The 18,495-nt window shown below is 44.4% G+C and overlaps 1 protein-coding gene across 1 annotated transcript; it reads right to left on the bottom strand.

Annotated features, from left to right (window-relative positions):
• Positions 1–394: 394 nt before the first annotated feature.
• Positions 395–17,017, bottom strand: CDKL2 (cyclin dependent kinase like 2). Its single transcript, XM_052813075.1, has 13 exons — positions 16,713–17,017; positions 11,779–11,973; positions 10,696–10,874; positions 9,679–9,791; positions 9,224–9,363; positions 8,088–8,176; positions 7,449–7,575; positions 6,278–6,552; positions 5,715–5,805; positions 4,250–4,361; positions 4,022–4,128; positions 3,193–3,285; positions 395–1,543 (listed from the first exon to the last, which is right to left on the bottom strand). The coding sequence occupies exons 1-12, from the start codon at positions 16,878–16,880 to the stop codon at positions 3,226–3,228; spliced, it is 1,656 nt and encodes a 551-aa protein (XP_052669035.1). The 5' UTR covers positions 16,881–17,017; the 3' UTR covers positions 395–1,543; positions 3,193–3,225.
• Positions 17,018–18,495: the final 1,478 nt, after the last annotated feature.

Here is an 18,495-nt window from a genome sequence, read left to right on the forward strand (position 1 = left end):
TGCATTTGCCCACGGCTAGCTAAATGACTGCTGTGGCCAGCTGGGAATATTTGCTACGGGTACAACTGGGCTACCCCACAGCAGTTCGTAGCAGCAAAGAAAAAGCAGGGCGACGGGAACGTAACAGAGCTGTTGCCAGTAGGTCAGCCCAGCTGGAAAAGTAAAGGGCACACTGTATACGCAGTCAGCTAGGTGCTGTCCGGATGCTGCTGAGGGACATAAGGAACTTGTGCTTGTAAATGGCTGCAAGAAACTTGATGTCAACTGTTAAATAAAAACTGATTCAAAAGTCCTATTTCTAAATGCAGGCAATGCCATCAATATAAATGAGCAGAAATAACACCAAGTCCAGGGAAGACTAAGCAAGCACATCTCATTTGTAAGCACACACTAGTACCAAGAAATCTGGAATTTGATTATCCTTTTATTTACAAATTTTAACGTAAGTGTCAAAACACAGCATAGCCACAAAGTTCTAAATAAGATGACATTCATACTGTATTCTGCCACGGTAAATCGATGGTAAAGGCCATATTTTGTGTAAAGACAAGTTCCAAAATTAACTACACCGTACAGGGGTGTGAGCTGTGACAGCAGCCTCGAGCTGCCAGAAGAGAGAGTTGTGAGCAACGCAGGGACACCACAGAACTGACTACAGCCAGCTTGAGGGCAGATAAGCAAAAATGGTCTCATAACAGACCCAAGATAACGGCGATGCCATCTTTCTCCACAAGCCACTGTCAGTTTTACACTTGCATGTCCCGAGCCCCAAGGAACCTAAAGGACTGATGACTTAAGGGAGTAACTGAGCATTCATAGAAACCATTTCACATGCCACTTGCTACACAGCTCAGTATTTTACACTGTTATTCTTCCTTCACCATTAACAGCAGCCAGACATTCACCCAGCGTGGCCAGACAACAGGCCAAGTTAAACACCCTAAAAACAACCACCCAAAGACTGGGGCATGAAAGCATGGAGGGAAAAGGAACCTAACACAAGATCACACATGCTGCTGAGCCTTAGCAAGGGTTTCAAAGGAACAGTTGGGAACATTTACACATTTAAACATTGTATTTCTTGCACAAACATTTTCTTCACTCACATTTTTGTCAAGGCAAAGGTGCTTTCCAATACAGATCAGGTAGCCCACCAAAACATGGCAAATTCAGCAGCTATCTACTCTCTTCATTTAAAGAGAAACCCTCAAGAGGGCAGCAGTTAGACAAAAGAAAGCCCAGCTTCCTTCAAAATCCTCCAAACCAGCTTCTACCCTTGTCACACAATAACCACTGTTTTTCTCTGAGCAACCTCAGATAAGACCCGGCCCTAGGCCAGAAAGTCAACGTTTCGCGAGCTGTTTTGCATGCAAGAAATCCAGCAGCAATGGCAGCGTGAGCTCTGTCCTTGGACTGGACCTGAGCCTCTTCCCATGGCAGTCTGCTGGGCTAACGAGAGTAAGGGATCCTCCTCTCTCCTGCAGAGACCTTGCAGCTTTAGCACCCGGAAACTCAGGTGGATTGTTCCCACTGTTTCAGCCACCTGCATCGAGGAGAAAAAAAAATGATGTTATGGATGGGCTAACAAAACCAGAGGTAGTCCGTGACGATATGTTTCCTTTATTTTGGTTTATTACATGTCCTTACTTTGCTAAAGTTGTGCACTTACACATCTGTGCTTCACAGATGAGACAACTTTAGTAAGGTTTCTTTTTCCCCCACTTCTATTATCAGGATTGCTTCCCACCCCAATGGTTTTTCTTCTTTCTTCCTAGTAGCATTAAGCCATCGCATCACGCGAATGTAAGTGACAAATACACTCATATAGATAACGAGCACGTCCAGCATTGGTGCAGAGATTTCAGAGTCAGCAGCTGCTCCCTATCCTCAAAAAGGAAACACCAGAGCCCAAAAGAAAAAAACTAACGTGCACGGTATTGCCATGACACGCTCATGGCTATCTGTAACTAACACCGAGTAGGAGAGGAGGGAGGCTGTGGTGCCTGGTGGTCCCTGCGGCCACAGAGAGAATCCCCGGAGGGGCAGGTATGTGATCACATCCAGGCTGGCAGCACCAGTGTACCCAGAGCATTGAGTAAAGCCCACCTATGCAGGACACAAGGTTCCAATAGAGCCAGAGAGATTTTGGAGCACAGCCCTGAAGAACCTTCCAGAGCACCTTGTCTCCTTCCCTCTTTATTCTCCCCAATTTCTCCCTCTGGAAGGTACAGTCCCCGTGCCCAGCCTCAGTGAAAAAAGAGGGGTGATCATGAGAGTAAAAACCCTCAGCTAAGCACTGCATTTCTAGCTTTCAAGAGCACAAGACAAACTCCAATACATAGAGCAGACTCCCAGGAAGATGCTGAGCACAAGATGTAACAATACTCCAATAGAGAAAAGCAAAACAACAAACAAAACCACACATTTTTTTCTATGAGTTTTCTTTCAGACAAACCGAGTGACTGAAAGAACTGCATGTCTTTCAATGGACAAGATGAGAAACTATTAAAACATTAAAAGCCTCAGCTTAAAACAATCTGGAATGATAAGATACAATGCTACGTGAAAGTGCAAATAGAGTGGCACAATTCAAATTTAATACTTCAATCTTAAGACAAGTCAACCACAGAGCCAAGACTCCTTCTCTCCCAGACTCCTATCTCGTACTTGGAGAGCACTGAGGTATCACAGCTACCTTAAAATGCATGACATAGTTACTAAAAATTTTCCCTCATGTTAAGCTTGACAAGCCCCCCCAAATGCTTTTCTCCCTTCTTGCAAGAAGGTCCATTTTCTGTGATGCACTTGACAATGCTGTACATAAAACCCATTTCTTCCACTCCTCATGTGAAGGCAGCCAGTTTCCCCTTTTTGTTATTCTGTCAGCTTGCTCAACCCCCAACTTCCTGAGCTGCTCAATTTCCAATGCCAATGCCTAGCACCTCAGCTCAGGAAGATGATTTACCTGCCACAGCCAACTTCAGTATCTGTAAAGAAAACTGCACGCTGCTCACAGTAAGAAGTCTGTCATAGCTAGGTGTCCTAACTGAGAACGTGAAGCGCAAAAGATTTTCCCATTGCACCTCCCAAGTAGGTAAGTGTTCATGAAACTATCCATTTGAAAGACATGACAAGACCACACAGCAGAAATTAAAGCCACCAGAAGGCTGCACTGCAGAAATTGAAGCCTACCTTTTACAGGCAGGTGTGATCTTCTCCATAAGGCTAGTGCTCAACTCTGGGGAAGCTGGCTTCTGATGCATCGGGCATCAAGGTCCCTGACAGCTGTAAATTGGGAAAGAAAGAAAGAAAAAAAAAAAAAAGAGGGTCAATTTCCAAGCGTAGTATAAATAGAACAATCAGAAACCACCTTCTAGGGACATACGCGATGCCAACATGTAACTTAAAACAAATCTGTTCTTTGATAAAATCAGACTTTAAAAATGCTTCCCCCCTCGTCCCAATACAGTCTGCCAATTCTCAACTGGAAGCAAGGTAGCCAAAGTGACTGCCTATGGAATTACCTACCTCTCAAATGACATCTCCATGTCACTGAGAAACTAATCTTTAAGAGAGTTGCAAGTTTTCCCCTTCTCTCCCTAGGCCTGGCTTCTACGCTTTCTCCCTCCCTACTGCACTCAGCCCCTCAACATCTAACACAGCCAGAACAGTTCTCCTCAGAACACGTGTCCCTCCTGGTCTCTATTCAACTCCGGTAAATCAGGCCTACTTGCACCTTGATCCAGCCAGCTAAAATAGCAACAGTTCATGCTGTCTGTCTTAGCAGTGAGAGTCTAGTATTTAGCTAACCTCAGAGAGACAAATAGAGGCCCATGTTTCATCTGCCACCCTTCTCTCTTCCCCCAGCGTAAGGCCTCAGGTCCTTTTACTTAGACAGTTAAGAAACCAAGGCAAGTTCTGCTTCTGTTAAGAGTCACACTGGAAACGTGGGTCACGCTGTTCAGAAAGTCCCGGACCAAACAAATACAGAGCAGCACAAACTACTTTATTGCTTTGTTACCTGCTGTGAGGCCAGACTTGGATTATGGAGGTCAATAGCAGCAAGGGAGGGGACACGGGACTCTGAAACGATTTTATTTTCCTTTCTCAGAAATCTGGGATGCCACGCTGCAAAACATAACCAATGCATACAATGTTAAGGAAGCAAGAGCTGACTGTTGTAACGCACACCGCTTCCTGCCACTTATTTAGTATCCAGGTTTTATTTAGAGGACATCAAAGCTCATACCTTCCACTCCTCTCAGTTCAGGGAGATGATTTAGTTCTGGCAAACGCACATCTGTCTTGGAGAATTCCCATTTTTTCCTATTTGCCTGAAGGATGTTTTTTTCATTAGTCACCTGTAATCAAAAGGCATAAGTACCAGCTCATGAAAATGTAGAAAAACGAAAGCTATTTTCAAGCTTAAAAATGCACCAACACAGCAACGTTCGGCTATAGTTGGAACTTGCACAAGAATAAAAGAAAAGACTCTAATGCGTGTGAAGGAATCCATTCTGCTCAAGTGTCATTTATACATTATAAACAAAGGAACAGCCACAGCAAAAAAACCCAATGTCCTGGTTTCAGCTGGGATAGAGTTAACTGTCTTCCTAGTAGCTGGTACAGTGCTATGTTTTGAGTTCAGAGCGAAGAATGTTGATAACACTGATGTTTTCAGTTGTTGCTCAGTAGTGTTTAGACTAATGTCAAGGATTTTTCAGCTTCTCATGCCCAGCCAGTGAGAAAGCTGGAGGGGCACAAGAAGTTGGCACAGGACACAGCCAGGGCACCTGACCCAAACTGGCCAACGGTGTATTCCATACCATGGGACGTCCCATCCAGTACAGAAATGGGGAAGTGGGGGGCAGGGATTCGCCGCTCGGGGGACTGGCTGGGTGTCGGTCGGCGGGTGGTGAGCAATTGCACTGCGTATCATTTGTACATTCCAATCCTTTCATTATTGCTGTTGTCATTTTATTAGTGTTATCATTATCATTATTAGTTTCTTCTTTTCTGTTCTATTAAACCGTTCTTATCTCAACCCACGGGTTTTGCTTCTTCTCCCGATTTTCTCCCCCATCCCACTGGGTGGGGGGGAGTGAGTGAGCGGCTGCGTGGTGTTTAGTTGCTGGCTGGGGTTAAACCACGACACCCAATCATCTAAGCGAGACTGCTTTCAGAGAGACAAAATACAACACTTGGAGAACGGCTCGGATTAGTTATCTGTAAAAAGGCAAGTGTTCCTGCTGGCAAGGGAAGAATATTACCTAGGTAGTGAGTGCAGTGGAAAGCTTCCCATTTCACTTGTTTTAATTTTCAATTTTTAATGCATTTATGATATGACTAAACAAGGCCCTGACCATGTTACATCCAGATCTTCAATTCCGCTTCAGTAGCGCGGCACACAATGTCTACTTTTCCTGGCCAGACAGGAGGCTATGGATATATTCCAAGTCTCACAGATATCCTGTGTTGGACTGCTCCCCTCATTTAAAATTGTCCTCTGACACAAAATATGTTTCATGTAAGATAACTATTAGCAAAGCATAGCAGACAACACATCTATAGGTAAAAAAAGGGGTAAAGAAAATAATCTTTCTAGTTGGGAGTTATGGTGAAGGCTGCAACAGATGGGATTCTTGACAATAAAACACATACTTGAGTTCAGAATTTGTTTTTGCTTTGCCAAGGGGGAAAGACAGACGACTTACCAATGTCAAGCTTACACTGTAATGGCCTGCTGGAGAATGTTTCCGTTGCTTTAGAAATGGGTTCAAGTATTTTTTACTCTTTTCATCAACTCTGTAATCAAAAATGCCCCAAACTTTGTGTGAACCGGGGTAACATGGTGCATATACAAACAACAAAAGCAAGACATCCAGAAACACTATCATTAAATGCTTGGAAAGAAGGCTTACAGGGAGAATATCCTTTGTGAGCTCAGTTAACAGAGAAGTTTGGTCCAAAGAACAAGTCATGAGTCAAAGAAAGGCCAGTGTCACAGCAGTTGGCAAACTCTTGCTGTTCAGTAGAACTTTGCCAAATGCAGAAACACATGGGCCCCGTGCCTGCGCGGACACACACAGCTGCTCGAGGTGAAGCTGGGCCTTCTGATCCACGTACAATCCTCCACCCAAGAGCTGTTCCTAGCCGTGTCCTGTCCCAAACCCGCATGTCACATACCCACGTCATCACCCTGCACCTCTCTCAGGACATTACAGTTCCTCGGCAAGAGGGACGATGGATACGAGCTCTTCTAGCTCTGCTCCCATACCTGTAATTAAGGTTCCCAGGCACAGGACCCATCCCAACCGTGGTGGGAGAAAAGTTCTGGTTGATGGGAGGGATAACTATGCCTGCATTCTTGGCATAGTCCAAGCTGCTGCTGGAATCTTTTAGGCTGGTTTGAGGGCTTATTTTAAAGGGGTTGATCGCACTGTCGTAGAGGGAGCTCAGGTTGGAGGATCGGTCTGCTTTCTCTGCATCAGCTTTAGAGCGCTTCGCCTTTAATAGCTTTGCATCTCTGCTCTTTGGGTCAATGCTGAAATCCTGTTTGGGAAAATAAGCATCATCTTTCTCTTACAGTCATGTTTAAAAAGTAGCTTAGAGCAGTGCCTGCGGGGAAAAAACGGTCAAAAGCCTAAACCTGCATGATTCTGCAAGGAGCTGATGAGATGGATTTGTTTTTACTAGAAAACCTCTGTTTTCCATTAAGCAGGAGGAGACCCGTCAGGATTCCAGCACCCTCTACAAATAAGTCACCTTAAAATGGGATTGGAAATGATGGAGGAAGAACACCCTTATCCTGTGTCACTTCCAACGAAATGAAATAAGAACTGAGCCCAATGTCACCTCAAAGTCACTCTGAAGCCTCTGCTCCTTAATATCTGATTGAAAGCAAAATATATAATTTTGGAGACAGGGCTTTAACACAGGTAAACAGCAGCATACAAGCATGTTTTCATGATTCAAGATGACTTATGCTTCCCCATTGATTCTCCCTTCAGCTCTGTATTTACCAGTAACTGCATCACAATGTAGTTTACCTGCAAGGGACTGGCCAAATAGCCACTTGCAGACTGTTGAGCCAAGCACGAAAGCAACCCTGCAGCAGCCAAACAGCTAGAATCAAAGGCACAGAACTTCTACACAACAGCCTGCAGGCTGTATTGCACTGAGTGTCAGAGCTGTGCGGGCACAGGCCTAATGTACTGCCTTGAATCAGGCGACAGGGTCTTCAGCACTGTTTTAACTTACAGTGGCCTCCAAAGGTGAGCTTCTCTGGCACGTCACACTTACCTAGTCTTTATAAAAAAAAAATAAAATGGAAAACGATGCTTATATTTTTGCTATGAACTTAAACTGCTGCACATACTTATATAGTGATTTTAAAACATAAAACAAATAAGAAAAAATACAGGTTTGGAAAACAAAGATGGACCAACCTGGACACCAATAATTTTTCTTTCTTCTAAAACATCATCTTTGTCCCTTTTGGTGATTTTTGATTTTTTTTGCAATTGATGGTCTCTGGCATCTTTCTGAATCTTCAATTTAAGCTCCTGAGCAAATCTAAATTCCATATGGGGGGGGGGGGGGAAAGGGCTTCTGTTAATCTCAGTATCATCATCAGTTGGTGTTCAGCCGAGGCTCCTATAGCCTTTTAAGTAATCAAACAAACCATGCCTTTTTAACTGAGAAGCCAACCAAATATGATGTATCCATTAAAATAAATACAATCTTACAAGCACACGCTTTTCACATTACAGCAATAAAGATGTTTATGTCCCAGTCTGGTGCAGATGCAGACAGTGAATACAGTGTAAGACTATACTACCCAATACAGTGTGACACTGGGTGCGCACACTGATGAATTAATGTCATAACAAGGTAATGAGGCAAACATGCCGCTGCAATGTGTTTTCCCTTTCAACCGTTCTCCTACTTCCACGAAGGCTAAAACCAAACAAAATCAAGACATTCAGCAGCTGTCAGCTCTGCAAACCCCGCGTGCAATCTTCAAGCGGAACTGCTTAACTTACTTCTAATATGAGCCTGCTTTGAGCAAGAAATGAACCGTTTACCTTTCAGCAAATCCATCCTTGTTAAAGAAATCGCACTGCAAGAGTTCGGCACAGGATGGTCTTTTGTCTGGATCAATCTGCAAACACTTCTGTCAAATCAAAAGAAACATTAGAAGGCAAATACATTAGAAATGAAACAAAGGATTTAGCATTTCCGACTGAAGTCAAGAAAAAAGCTGCAAAACTTCCCCTTCTAGGGCCTGTTATATTGAGATGGGCCCAAGAGACACCAATACCGAAGAAGATTAATGTTTGCTGGCTGCTTCCATTCCAATCACTAATGCTCACAAAGACTCATTGCATAGGGAATACCTGTCATACAAACAGATCACTCTGCTCTCAGTAAACCTCCCTTGTTTTCAGTTACATTTGTTTGGCTAAGGCTTTAGAAACAGTTTTGATCATCAGACATTTCAAATACGACCATGTCGTTTTTAGGTTGTTTTAGTTACCCAACATATCGGTGCTCCAGACCACTGTGTCAAAGCACAAAAACACTCCCTGGAAGGATTCACCAGAATCTATTACAAAGTTGTAGGCTTCCTAATTCTCACATGGTAGACACATAGCTCCAAGAGCATGGCGCACGTTGGGATGACATCCCATCCAAGTCTACTTGCTTGCAGTACCTCCACCAGCAGGTAGAGGGAGGGTTGGCAGAAAACACTATCCACACAGCTCTGCTAGCAAGTAAGAAGTCGGGGGCTGTGTATCATCTACATAGCATCCACTTAGGTAGCAGACAAGGGGCAAAACTTGTTGGGAGACCTTCCAAAAGATCAACTGATGCAGTGAGTGTACGGAGGACACTTTCAACACACAAGCCCTTCTTCACCTTTCAAATCTCCTTGGAAAACTTAGTGGGGCACTACATACTACAAATCCTCCCTGGAGGATATAGAGTGATTATTTTGGCTCTGGAGATGACTAGCTTAGTCTCCCCTGCCACCCAGGATGGTGGCTGTTGTACCCTTGCAGTCCTCACTAAGCTACCAACCCAAACAATTGCTCATTGTACAGGTAATTGAGGGAAAGCCAGTTTAACAGCCCCAGCCCTTTCGTAGGCTGTATTCACTTCCCCAAGGCGAAGGACAAGTAAACAGAGAAATGTTCATAGTAAACGATCAGTTAATTACCTTGGCTAAATCTAGTACTGCAGCAGAGAGCTTGGGATATCGTTTGTCCAGAGATTCAGCCTCCTTCACTTCAGGCAACCTCATGCCAGCAAAAAGGGGATTTTTATAGAATAACTCTTGGTGTCTTGGAATTAAATTACCTGGAATCACACAAACAAAGCAACCACATGGAAGAACTACAGAACAGTCCCATGAAACATTTGAGAGGCTGAAATACTGGGTCAGCACTACTGTAAGAGCTACAGTCTGGGTCACTCTCTTTCCACCTGTGCGCCATGAATTGATGCTGTACTCGCAAGCTCCTAGCTCCCCCTTTATAAAAGGCGCTAAGAGTAGATGCTCTCAGAAATACACACACCACAGCCTTTCTCCTTGCACCTTACTTCCCCCTGTCAAAATGTATTTCACTCCTTCATTACTAAGCAGGCACTAGGGGCCCAACAGGCATTTCTTACCCAGGCACCTGGTGATATGGTAGAGCTGGTCAATGTCTGAATCTCCAGGGAAAAGGGGCTCTCCTGTAAGCATTTCTGTTATCAGAGAGCCAATAGCCCACACATCCACAGCCCTGGAAAAAAAAAAAACAAACAAACAACACCCCAGCTCAGCACAGCTTCATTCGTCTCTGATCTAAAGTCTGAGCCAGGCCAGCGCATAGTACATCTTCAGCAGGTTAGGAGCCCTGAGGGCAGCTCTGCTCCCCGAAACAGCAAGACAGCTGTTTTTCAAGCTTACAAGTGCTCTGAGGAATGGCAAGGATTCAGCTCTTGAAGCAGACAAATGCTAGCAGAAGCCTGACAGATGTAAAATCAGGTTCCAAAAACTAACGCTTTAAAAATACTAATACAACATAACACATTAGTAGATTCTTGCACTTCAGAGAGCACAAAGGTAAGCAGCTCCTCTTTCTGCAGGCATCCGCTCTTCAAGCATATTTGCTGAAAATTAAGTAATACAGGGACATACATAAACCCGCACAATTGTACTAACAGACCTGTGAATAACACAGTTTTAAGTTCTGACCAGGTTTTGTGGCACTGGGGATCCCATTAAGAAAAATCTCATTCATCCCACCTCCTCCCTCCTGAAATGTCCATCTAGAATTGTTGGAGGGACTTTTCTGTCTTCCCTCCATGACTCCAACTGCACAGGACTGAGGTCTGTCATAGCCTCCCCCAATACTACCACTGGCAACTGAAAAGCTCCTATAGACAACAGACCAGGAATGCTGAGGGCTCTCCTCACCTTTTCAGCCACGAAAGCCTAGCACTGGCAGTAGCTAGCTGCAGAGTGGGAAAGAGAAGAGGAAGGCTTAAAACTTTACAAGTGAATAACCAGGGAATGCTGAACAGCATCCCTTTAACCTGTTTGCCAAGCAATAGTCCCCTGCCTTCCCAAAAACCAGAGCATCCCCCCGCCCCATACTCCCCACAAGCCCACAACCCTTCTGCAGCCTTGCATGCCAGTCTTACTTGCCATATTTGATATCTCCCACCAGCAGCTCTGGAGCTCTGTACCATCGGGTTGCCACGTAATCTGTGTAAGCTTCCCCTGAAGCTGCTAAGGTACGGGCAAATCCAAAGTCACATAGTTTTACAACTCCTGACTGGGAAACTAGTATGTTCTCTGGCTTAATATCCCGATGTATTATCTGCACAGAGAAAAGAAAGTCAAGACAAATAAATTCCCCATTTCTACATAGTAAAGTGACTGGCTCACCAAAAATAGTAGCTTTCTCACATCCAGGTAGAAAACTACATTTTTGCAGGCGTGGGAAACATACAGAATCTGTAAAAGACAGCTATGTGCACACAGTCAATGAACAAGTGCCGACCCAAGTACACAGGTGAACACAGAACCTCTAATTTTTGCACACAGAAGCATTTATTTTATGTATTGCTCTGCATATGTTCTGCAGGTGTATTTAGTGTAGGTATTTTAACAGGCACACTTTATTATGCTTGACAATCTGTCCTTGACCACAAGTTTAAAAGCTGTAAGTATTACAAGGGCCATGGGCATGTCCTGCAGTTAAACTTGAAGAGTATTTTAGGAATTCGTAAGAGACACAGTTTCCCAAACATAAAAATAAATAAATAAATGCACGTGTGTTTATATATAGAGTTACACAACTATGATTAAATTGGCAAACCTGTTAGAATTCAGTCGGGAACAAAAACCTAAAAATACTGAAGAGAAAAAAGCAAGCCTACATGTTTACATAGACACTATCGGAGTCAAACTTTTTAAAGAGAAACTGGTTATCTCCCTCTGCAAGACAAGCCAACCTATAATAAGGTGCCACCAAGTATTGGATCCCCATGGACTTCTGGACCCTTCCTTTGAAACACACTCACAAATCAGAGATAGACTACTGGATTAGCTGACATCAAGCTCTGACATTTTACATGAAATTCAGTCCAGCCCTTCTGCCCTGCCTCTTCCTTTTTGGCAAAAGCTTTATTTTTCTAAGTTTTAATATATATGAAAAATATAGGCTTCTGTATCTATTCATTCAAGGTTAACTGCAGAGCTGACTTCTTATGCATACTTACATTATGACTGTGACAAAACGCTATTCCTCTCATAATCTGAAATAAGTATTTCCGAACCCTGCTGTAGTCTAGTCCGTTTGGAAAGGCCTCAAGGTCATCAAGCACCGTGTGATCCACAAATTCAAACACCAGATACCACCGTTTCTTCTTTTTACACACTTCCAGCAGGTTCACGAGATTCTCATGCCTGAGTTGCTGTTATAAAACAGGAAAATATTTTATGAGAGCTTGACAGCATATAATGGGTAAACTACAACCAGGTACTTTCAACCGCAACCCAGCCACTGCACTGCCCTGGCATGCTCTTCTTGTCATGGCACTCACATTCATTTATTCTTAAAATCAGCTCACTGATATTTTTGAACAGGTTTTATTTTACCAATTTTATTTCATTTTTTTTAACATTATCTGGAGGATTTCCACCACCTCATATATGCAGACACTTGTTTTTGTAACCTAAAAATAAATAAAACACTGACTAAGGACATTTCTTCTTAACGGGGATGCTGAAAACACACTGTTGTTTTGTTGGAAAAAATCTCATGCGTTCTGCTTCTCACAATATTCTCCTCACATAAGAGGTGACACTAACTCGTGCCCTGATCTTGACAAGCTTTAGAGCAAGCTTATGTTCCACATCAGAGAAGTCTTGAGGAAGTAAAAAAGAAATCTAGATGAACATTTGAGTGACAAATGAGGAAGACGTGAGAAACAGCAGGCACCTAACCACATCTCCCACAAAGACTTGCCATAGCAAAGGAAAACCCAGCGGTCCCTGAGCTAGCAGGAAAGACAAAGCAGGACGGTTTGTACTGGGAAGTTCAGCATTCTGCCAAGTATGTCTGACCGCTGCGAGAACAACAGGGCATTTAACCATGACTGGTGAGCTGCAGGGACTCCTTGCTAATTCCCTGGTTTTGCTTACAAACAGCTCAAGCAGCAATAAACACAGCTTGTTCCTGTAACATTGGGCTGTATCTGTGACTCAAACTCCTTTTAGAAGTATTCTTATCAAGGTGACCAAGTAACACTGTGCTATCCTGCCTATTCCCTCAGGGCAGGGCACAAGGAGCAAGGCTAGCTACCTCTTCAAGACAAGATTCAAAGGATTGCTGAAGACAGCTCTCAGCTTTCTGTTTTAAGAAAACTTTTTGCCTCTCCCAACAATCCAAAGCTGATTCGTCTCTTCTCTCCCACATTTCCAGGAAGTTTTACTACTCTTCTCTGTCATTCCTTTCTCTAGGTCCTCTTTTTTAAAATCTTTTACATCCCCATTTACAAGAAAACACAATCAGCTGCAATGCTTCTCTGTTCTACCTAGCTGCCAGTTCATCGCTGTAAAGGCAACTAGGCCTTAAGCCTCATTGTTTCTAAGACTATTCGTATCAGACATATAACTAATGATTAGAGATTGCTTTAGATGTGATTAATAGAATGCAGGTGCTTATAAAACAATATGGATAAACTGCTTATTTGTCCTATGTGTAATCCCCACCACGGCTGGCTAAAACCCCAGTCAAGCTGAATCAACACAGGAAGGATCATAGATCTTAGACCTAAGACATGAGACTAAGCGATTAACTTTAGAACAAGATAAATTAATAGAATAGCCTGAGTGATTTTCAGAAATTCAAAGGTGATCTTTGATGTGTAAGATGATAAGTGATTGTGGTGACCCAAGACCTTCTGCCTACGACCACCAACTTCAGCAGAACCGGGACACGAGAATTGATGAGATAAATTGATGAATGATAACGACATAGGAACCAAGATCAACTGGAAAATTACAAAGAGTTTGGACTGGGACAATGGGTGGTAAAAGGTATATAAGACTGAGAAATTTTTGGAAGTTTGCCCTTCACTGTGCTGGTGGCCCAACTCTCAGTTGTTAATAAAGCAAACCTAGAGAAACCCATGACTGAAAATCCTTTAACAATCGCCAACTACTCAGTGTATCTTAATTTTTTCTAATAAGGCTGATAGACTTTTAAGCTCCTACCATACCCAAAGCATTTCTGTTGGCACTGCCAGCTTATACACATTTACAATAACTAACGTGCCAGAATTCAAGCACATTGAATGGATAAAAGGAAAGTTCAGAATTCTTACCTATAATAGTATTAACAATTAAACAGCTTCTATTAAACTTTGTCTAGTGGATTCAGACTGACAATTGCCAAGGATTTGAGGAGGGTGTTTTTTTCCCAATATTATGCAGAGGGGGGGAAGCTGAAGACAGAAAAAAACCCTGCAACTTAAATGGAAAAATGAAAAAAAAAAAAAGCTACTGTATTTTCTAGCTATTTTGTCATCAAATTCTGACCAGCTGAGAATCTACCTCCAATTCGTTACACATTAGTAACACCGGTTTACCACACACCACTTGAACAAAACAGACCACGCTACAATGCGCAGTTATTTATTAGCTTGGAGCCTGGCAGGGAAACATCACTGGAGGCTGCCTAAAGGCAGGACCATAGCCCAGGGATCACGACCAAGGAAGATACAAAAGGACTGCATAGCACAGGGACTTGTAGGGGAAATGCTCTGCCAGTCCAGAGGGAGTGCCAGCCAACCTGCGCCTGGGTCTGGCATAGACGCAGATTTCTTAGAAGATCTGAAAAGTGAAGATTTTAAAAAACATGATCAATTAGAAAAAAAGCTATTTTCTCAAGAATAATTCCTTCCCAACAAAGGAGACCTAAAGAGGTTTTCCTGTTTTCAGCCACAATTAAATTTTTGCCCAAACTCGAGAACAAGAGGAAAAAAAAAATATTAAAAAATAAAAGAATTAGGTTCACAGGGAGCATGCAAGTGAAGAAACTACAGAAAGATTAAATCTCTAGGTATTTATTTTCACTGTGAGAGGCCACACTTATTGAGCTATAGATGGAAATGTTCCCCTTGCTAAGTTTCCATTTACCCAGGAAAACAAGTTAATTCCCAACACACCTGGGAGGTGGTACGTGCTTTGACTCAGTAACTAAGCCAGCCTGGCCAACAGATCGGGTACCATCCAAACTCACACCAGTCTGTTTACAGGAGTTTGAGGGGAAAACACTTGGAGCTGCTGGCTGCGTCTCAAGCTCCGACATGTACATTTCTATTAACTCTAAGGGTCTGTAGCTCTTGCAGCAGTGGCAGAGATCACCTTTTTTCCTACACAGCACAGGGACTATAGTCTGGCAGACTTGCAAAGAGACACTTGTGGCAGCCAAGAGGAGAGCAGACAGGCTTGCACGTATTCCCTCCTCCAAAACGCCTCGCATCAGAGGAAAAGCCTAGATGCACTCCAGCTACAATAAGACTTTCCTTCATTTCTTCACCAGACTGATCACCTGTGTCCCAACGTTTAAAACTACCACGTGTGCCCATGCAGAGACAAGCACTCTTCTGTGCATACCACCTGTGGCACAAGGGAAGAAAGAAAATGCTTGCAACTACTGCTGGAGGTTACAGTGGCAAACACAGGGGCTGAAGGCGGTCAAAACAGCAATCAGAACAACAGATGTATGACCTGGCACGGAACGTCACGCTGCAACCTTGGCATCCTATTCACAAAGCAACGCAGCAGAAAAAACTGACAGTGAAAGAGTTTAGGAACTTGCAAAAGCTTCTGTAGGAAGAACAAAGCCAAGAGAGGAAGCAGAAAGACCACATGACAAAACACTGAAGAGCACACACATAAAATCCTGTATATCTAAAGCTCTTGAGTGTTTTCCCAGAGTATCTACAGCCCAAATCATGCACTCAAACAGCAAAGGACATTATTCCAGGGGGCTTCAGCCTAGGGGCTAGCAGTTGATTGATAAGGTTCAGGGAATTTGATACCTGTTCTCCTCCAGCCTCTCGCTGGCAGTACAAACCTGCCGGAAAAGTGCCATTAATAAAATAAAATTAAGTAAAACTTTCCTCAAAGCATTTTTCTGTATCAAGTAACACCAGTACCCAGTCTGATTAGGCACACTGTCACACATTCAGGTCAACATTCACCTGCAGGTTTTAAAAGTTCAGCACTTCCTTACTTCGCAGCAAATTCACAGCAGCAGGGTACTCGAATTTGGTACACAACACAGGGGGACACAATTACCACCAGGAGGGAATGGAGACCTTATGACTCCCTTCCTCGTACCTTTCCCTGCTGAATACAGGACACATAAACAGACTAGATTCTAACGAAGCCAGGTTTAGCCAGACAAATCCAGCACAGCACTCAGCCAAAGGGAAAAGCTACTCTACAAGGCTACAACTCAAAAACTAATCTACCATGGCTTGGCTGCTCATGGAAATACAAACAGGGCCCAATCAAGTCTCTTTTGGTTTGGACTTTGTTAGTTATACTTTATAAATCATGGTCAGAAGCAACTGTGTTTCCCTTTCAAAACTGACCCAGTGGCTTAAATTTACACCTATCCCATAACTTCACTGGATAAACACCCCTTCTTAAAGGGCTATTAAGAAGTCTTAAGAGGCAGTTTCCTCCCAAGAACTCACCAACTCCCTACAGGTAGATCTCACTCCACCTTTACTGCAAGAAAAACTCAGACCACAGACATGAAGTTTCCTATTCTGCTCGAACAAGACATTTGCTCTCATGAAGGTATTTAAAACACCCGACTAAGATCCAAAATACGCCGTGAATAGGCACCTCACGCACGGCAGAGGCTGGACCCGCAGACCGCTGCTCTCCCTCCCCAGAGAACACCCACGCTGAGCTACACCGTTCCCCTCGCCTGCGGCAGGACAGGTTGTTACAGCAATAACTACAGGAGCTTCAAAGTAAAGAGATCACGGCGGGCGTCGTCCCGCGACTCCCAGCTGACGAATTTAAACACAAAGCCATCAAAAAAGCCATCGGTTTGGTCCGACTCTGCTGCAAAACGCGGGCCCGCTCCCCTCAGCTGCCCCCACAGCCCCTGCGGCTCCCTGCTCACCTTCAGCAGCTTGATTTCCCTCACGGCGATCTTCCTCACCACCGCGTCGTCCTCGCTTTCCAGGAACTTCTTGACGGCGACGATCTGCCCAGTCTCCTTGTTTCTGCACTTGGTCACCACCCCGTAGCTGCCTTCCCCCACGAGGCCCAGCACCTGGTACTTCTCCATGGCCGCAGCTTTCCCCCTGCGGAAGGCCGGGGACCGGAGAAACTCCGCTAAGCCGCGGCCGGGGTGGGTCGAAGGAACCGGGGCCTCAGGGCCCCGCTGAGAAACGGTGGCGGGCGCGGGCCCGGGCCCAACGCACCGTCACCAGGGCAACGGCCTGCCGTAAAGGCGCAGCCGCCGCGCGCGCAGCCCACCTGTCGCAACAGCCGCACCGGCTGTGAGGGATGGCGGGCTGCCCTGAGGGATGGCGGCCGCAACCGGCGGTACCGGGAAGCGGCCGGCAGCCCCCGCCCGCTGGCGGCGGGTGAAAGAGGGTGGGCTGGCCGCCGTGAGGGAGGCAGGGCGGAGGCGGGATCCTGAGGTACCGCCTGTCCCTGACCCGGCGAGGTTTATTCGTTTATTATTTGCTAACGGCCCCACCTCTGGTGTGTTTGTGTCAGCCCCCTGAGGGGGGGGTGATGTCAAACCTGACCGGGCGGGAACGCCACTCCTCTTGCTGGAGGATGTAACCCCGATATTTTACGCTTCTCTTATTAAAAAAATTTGTAACTTCTGTGGAGAAGTTCGATGGCTCTTCTCAGCTAAGGCCAACAGCAAGGTTCGGGTGTCAGCTACGCGAGATTCCTTGGCTATTAATAAATCATCAACATAACTGTATCAAAACAGATGTTAGTTTTTTTTTTTTAAACACAACATCCTGCAAATCTTTTACTAGAATTTTAGAAAACTAGCAGAGGACCCAGCGAAGCCCTGTCTGTTACCTGTCTTTCCCGAAATAAATGCAAAAAACCCATATTGAGAGCCCAGATGAATAGGTCTGCTGATTCAAGGCAAAAAAAAAAGCTGCCCCTGTATCTATTAGACAGGGGTAATTATGTTCATTAATTAAAAGGTTCAAGACCATATTCTCACCAGAAGAAGGGGAAAATATTTTGTTTTCAGTAGTGACTGCACCATAGGTCCTTTTTTGGTCGTACCCCTCTTCAGTGACCTGGTCATCCACGATAATTACAACAGTCTCCCATTCCTCGAGGCCCATCGCTCCTAAAATCCCCTCCTCTGCTTTTGCCTTGAAGACCTCCGTGTCCCCGTCCCCTCAGCCTAGGATCGCTATTCCATGTTGGGCCGAGGTACCCGGGGGACAGGAGCAGCCAGCAAACAAATTTGTGAGTTGATGGCACGGAAGATGCTGGGCTCCTTCCTAACAATGCCAGCTTAAGGGAGCGCCCAAGACGTGCTACTTGGCTATAACGAGTAAAAAGGCCTTATAAAACATTTTCCCTTGAGGTTCTTTTCTTAAAGCCATCAAGACACATAAAGAACAAATGATTAAGCAATCTTATATTGGCATGGAAATGCGCGGTGGGCAGAGCGCCAAGATAAAAAACCAGTATGAATTCACTTAATGAATATTCTGTGCCTGAGCAGCTGCGTGCTGTTGCAAGGCAGTTTATGTTGCTAAGAACGTGGTGATGATAAAGGTGGAATAATTGCTATCAAATCGATCTCTGTATCAGTGCCCTTGCTGTGCATTTTATTTTAAAAATGTGGCAGTTTCAGCACGTTACGTGCAACTTAACACCAGGCGTGAAGGTAACCTGTTTCCTTCAATAGGGGC

This window comes from Harpia harpyja, chromosome 2, assembly GCF_026419915.1.
Source record: "Harpia harpyja isolate bHarHar1 chromosome 2, bHarHar1 primary haplotype, whole genome shotgun sequence".
NCBI classification, from domain to species: domain Eukaryota; kingdom Metazoa; phylum Chordata; class Aves; order Accipitriformes; family Accipitridae; genus Harpia; species Harpia harpyja.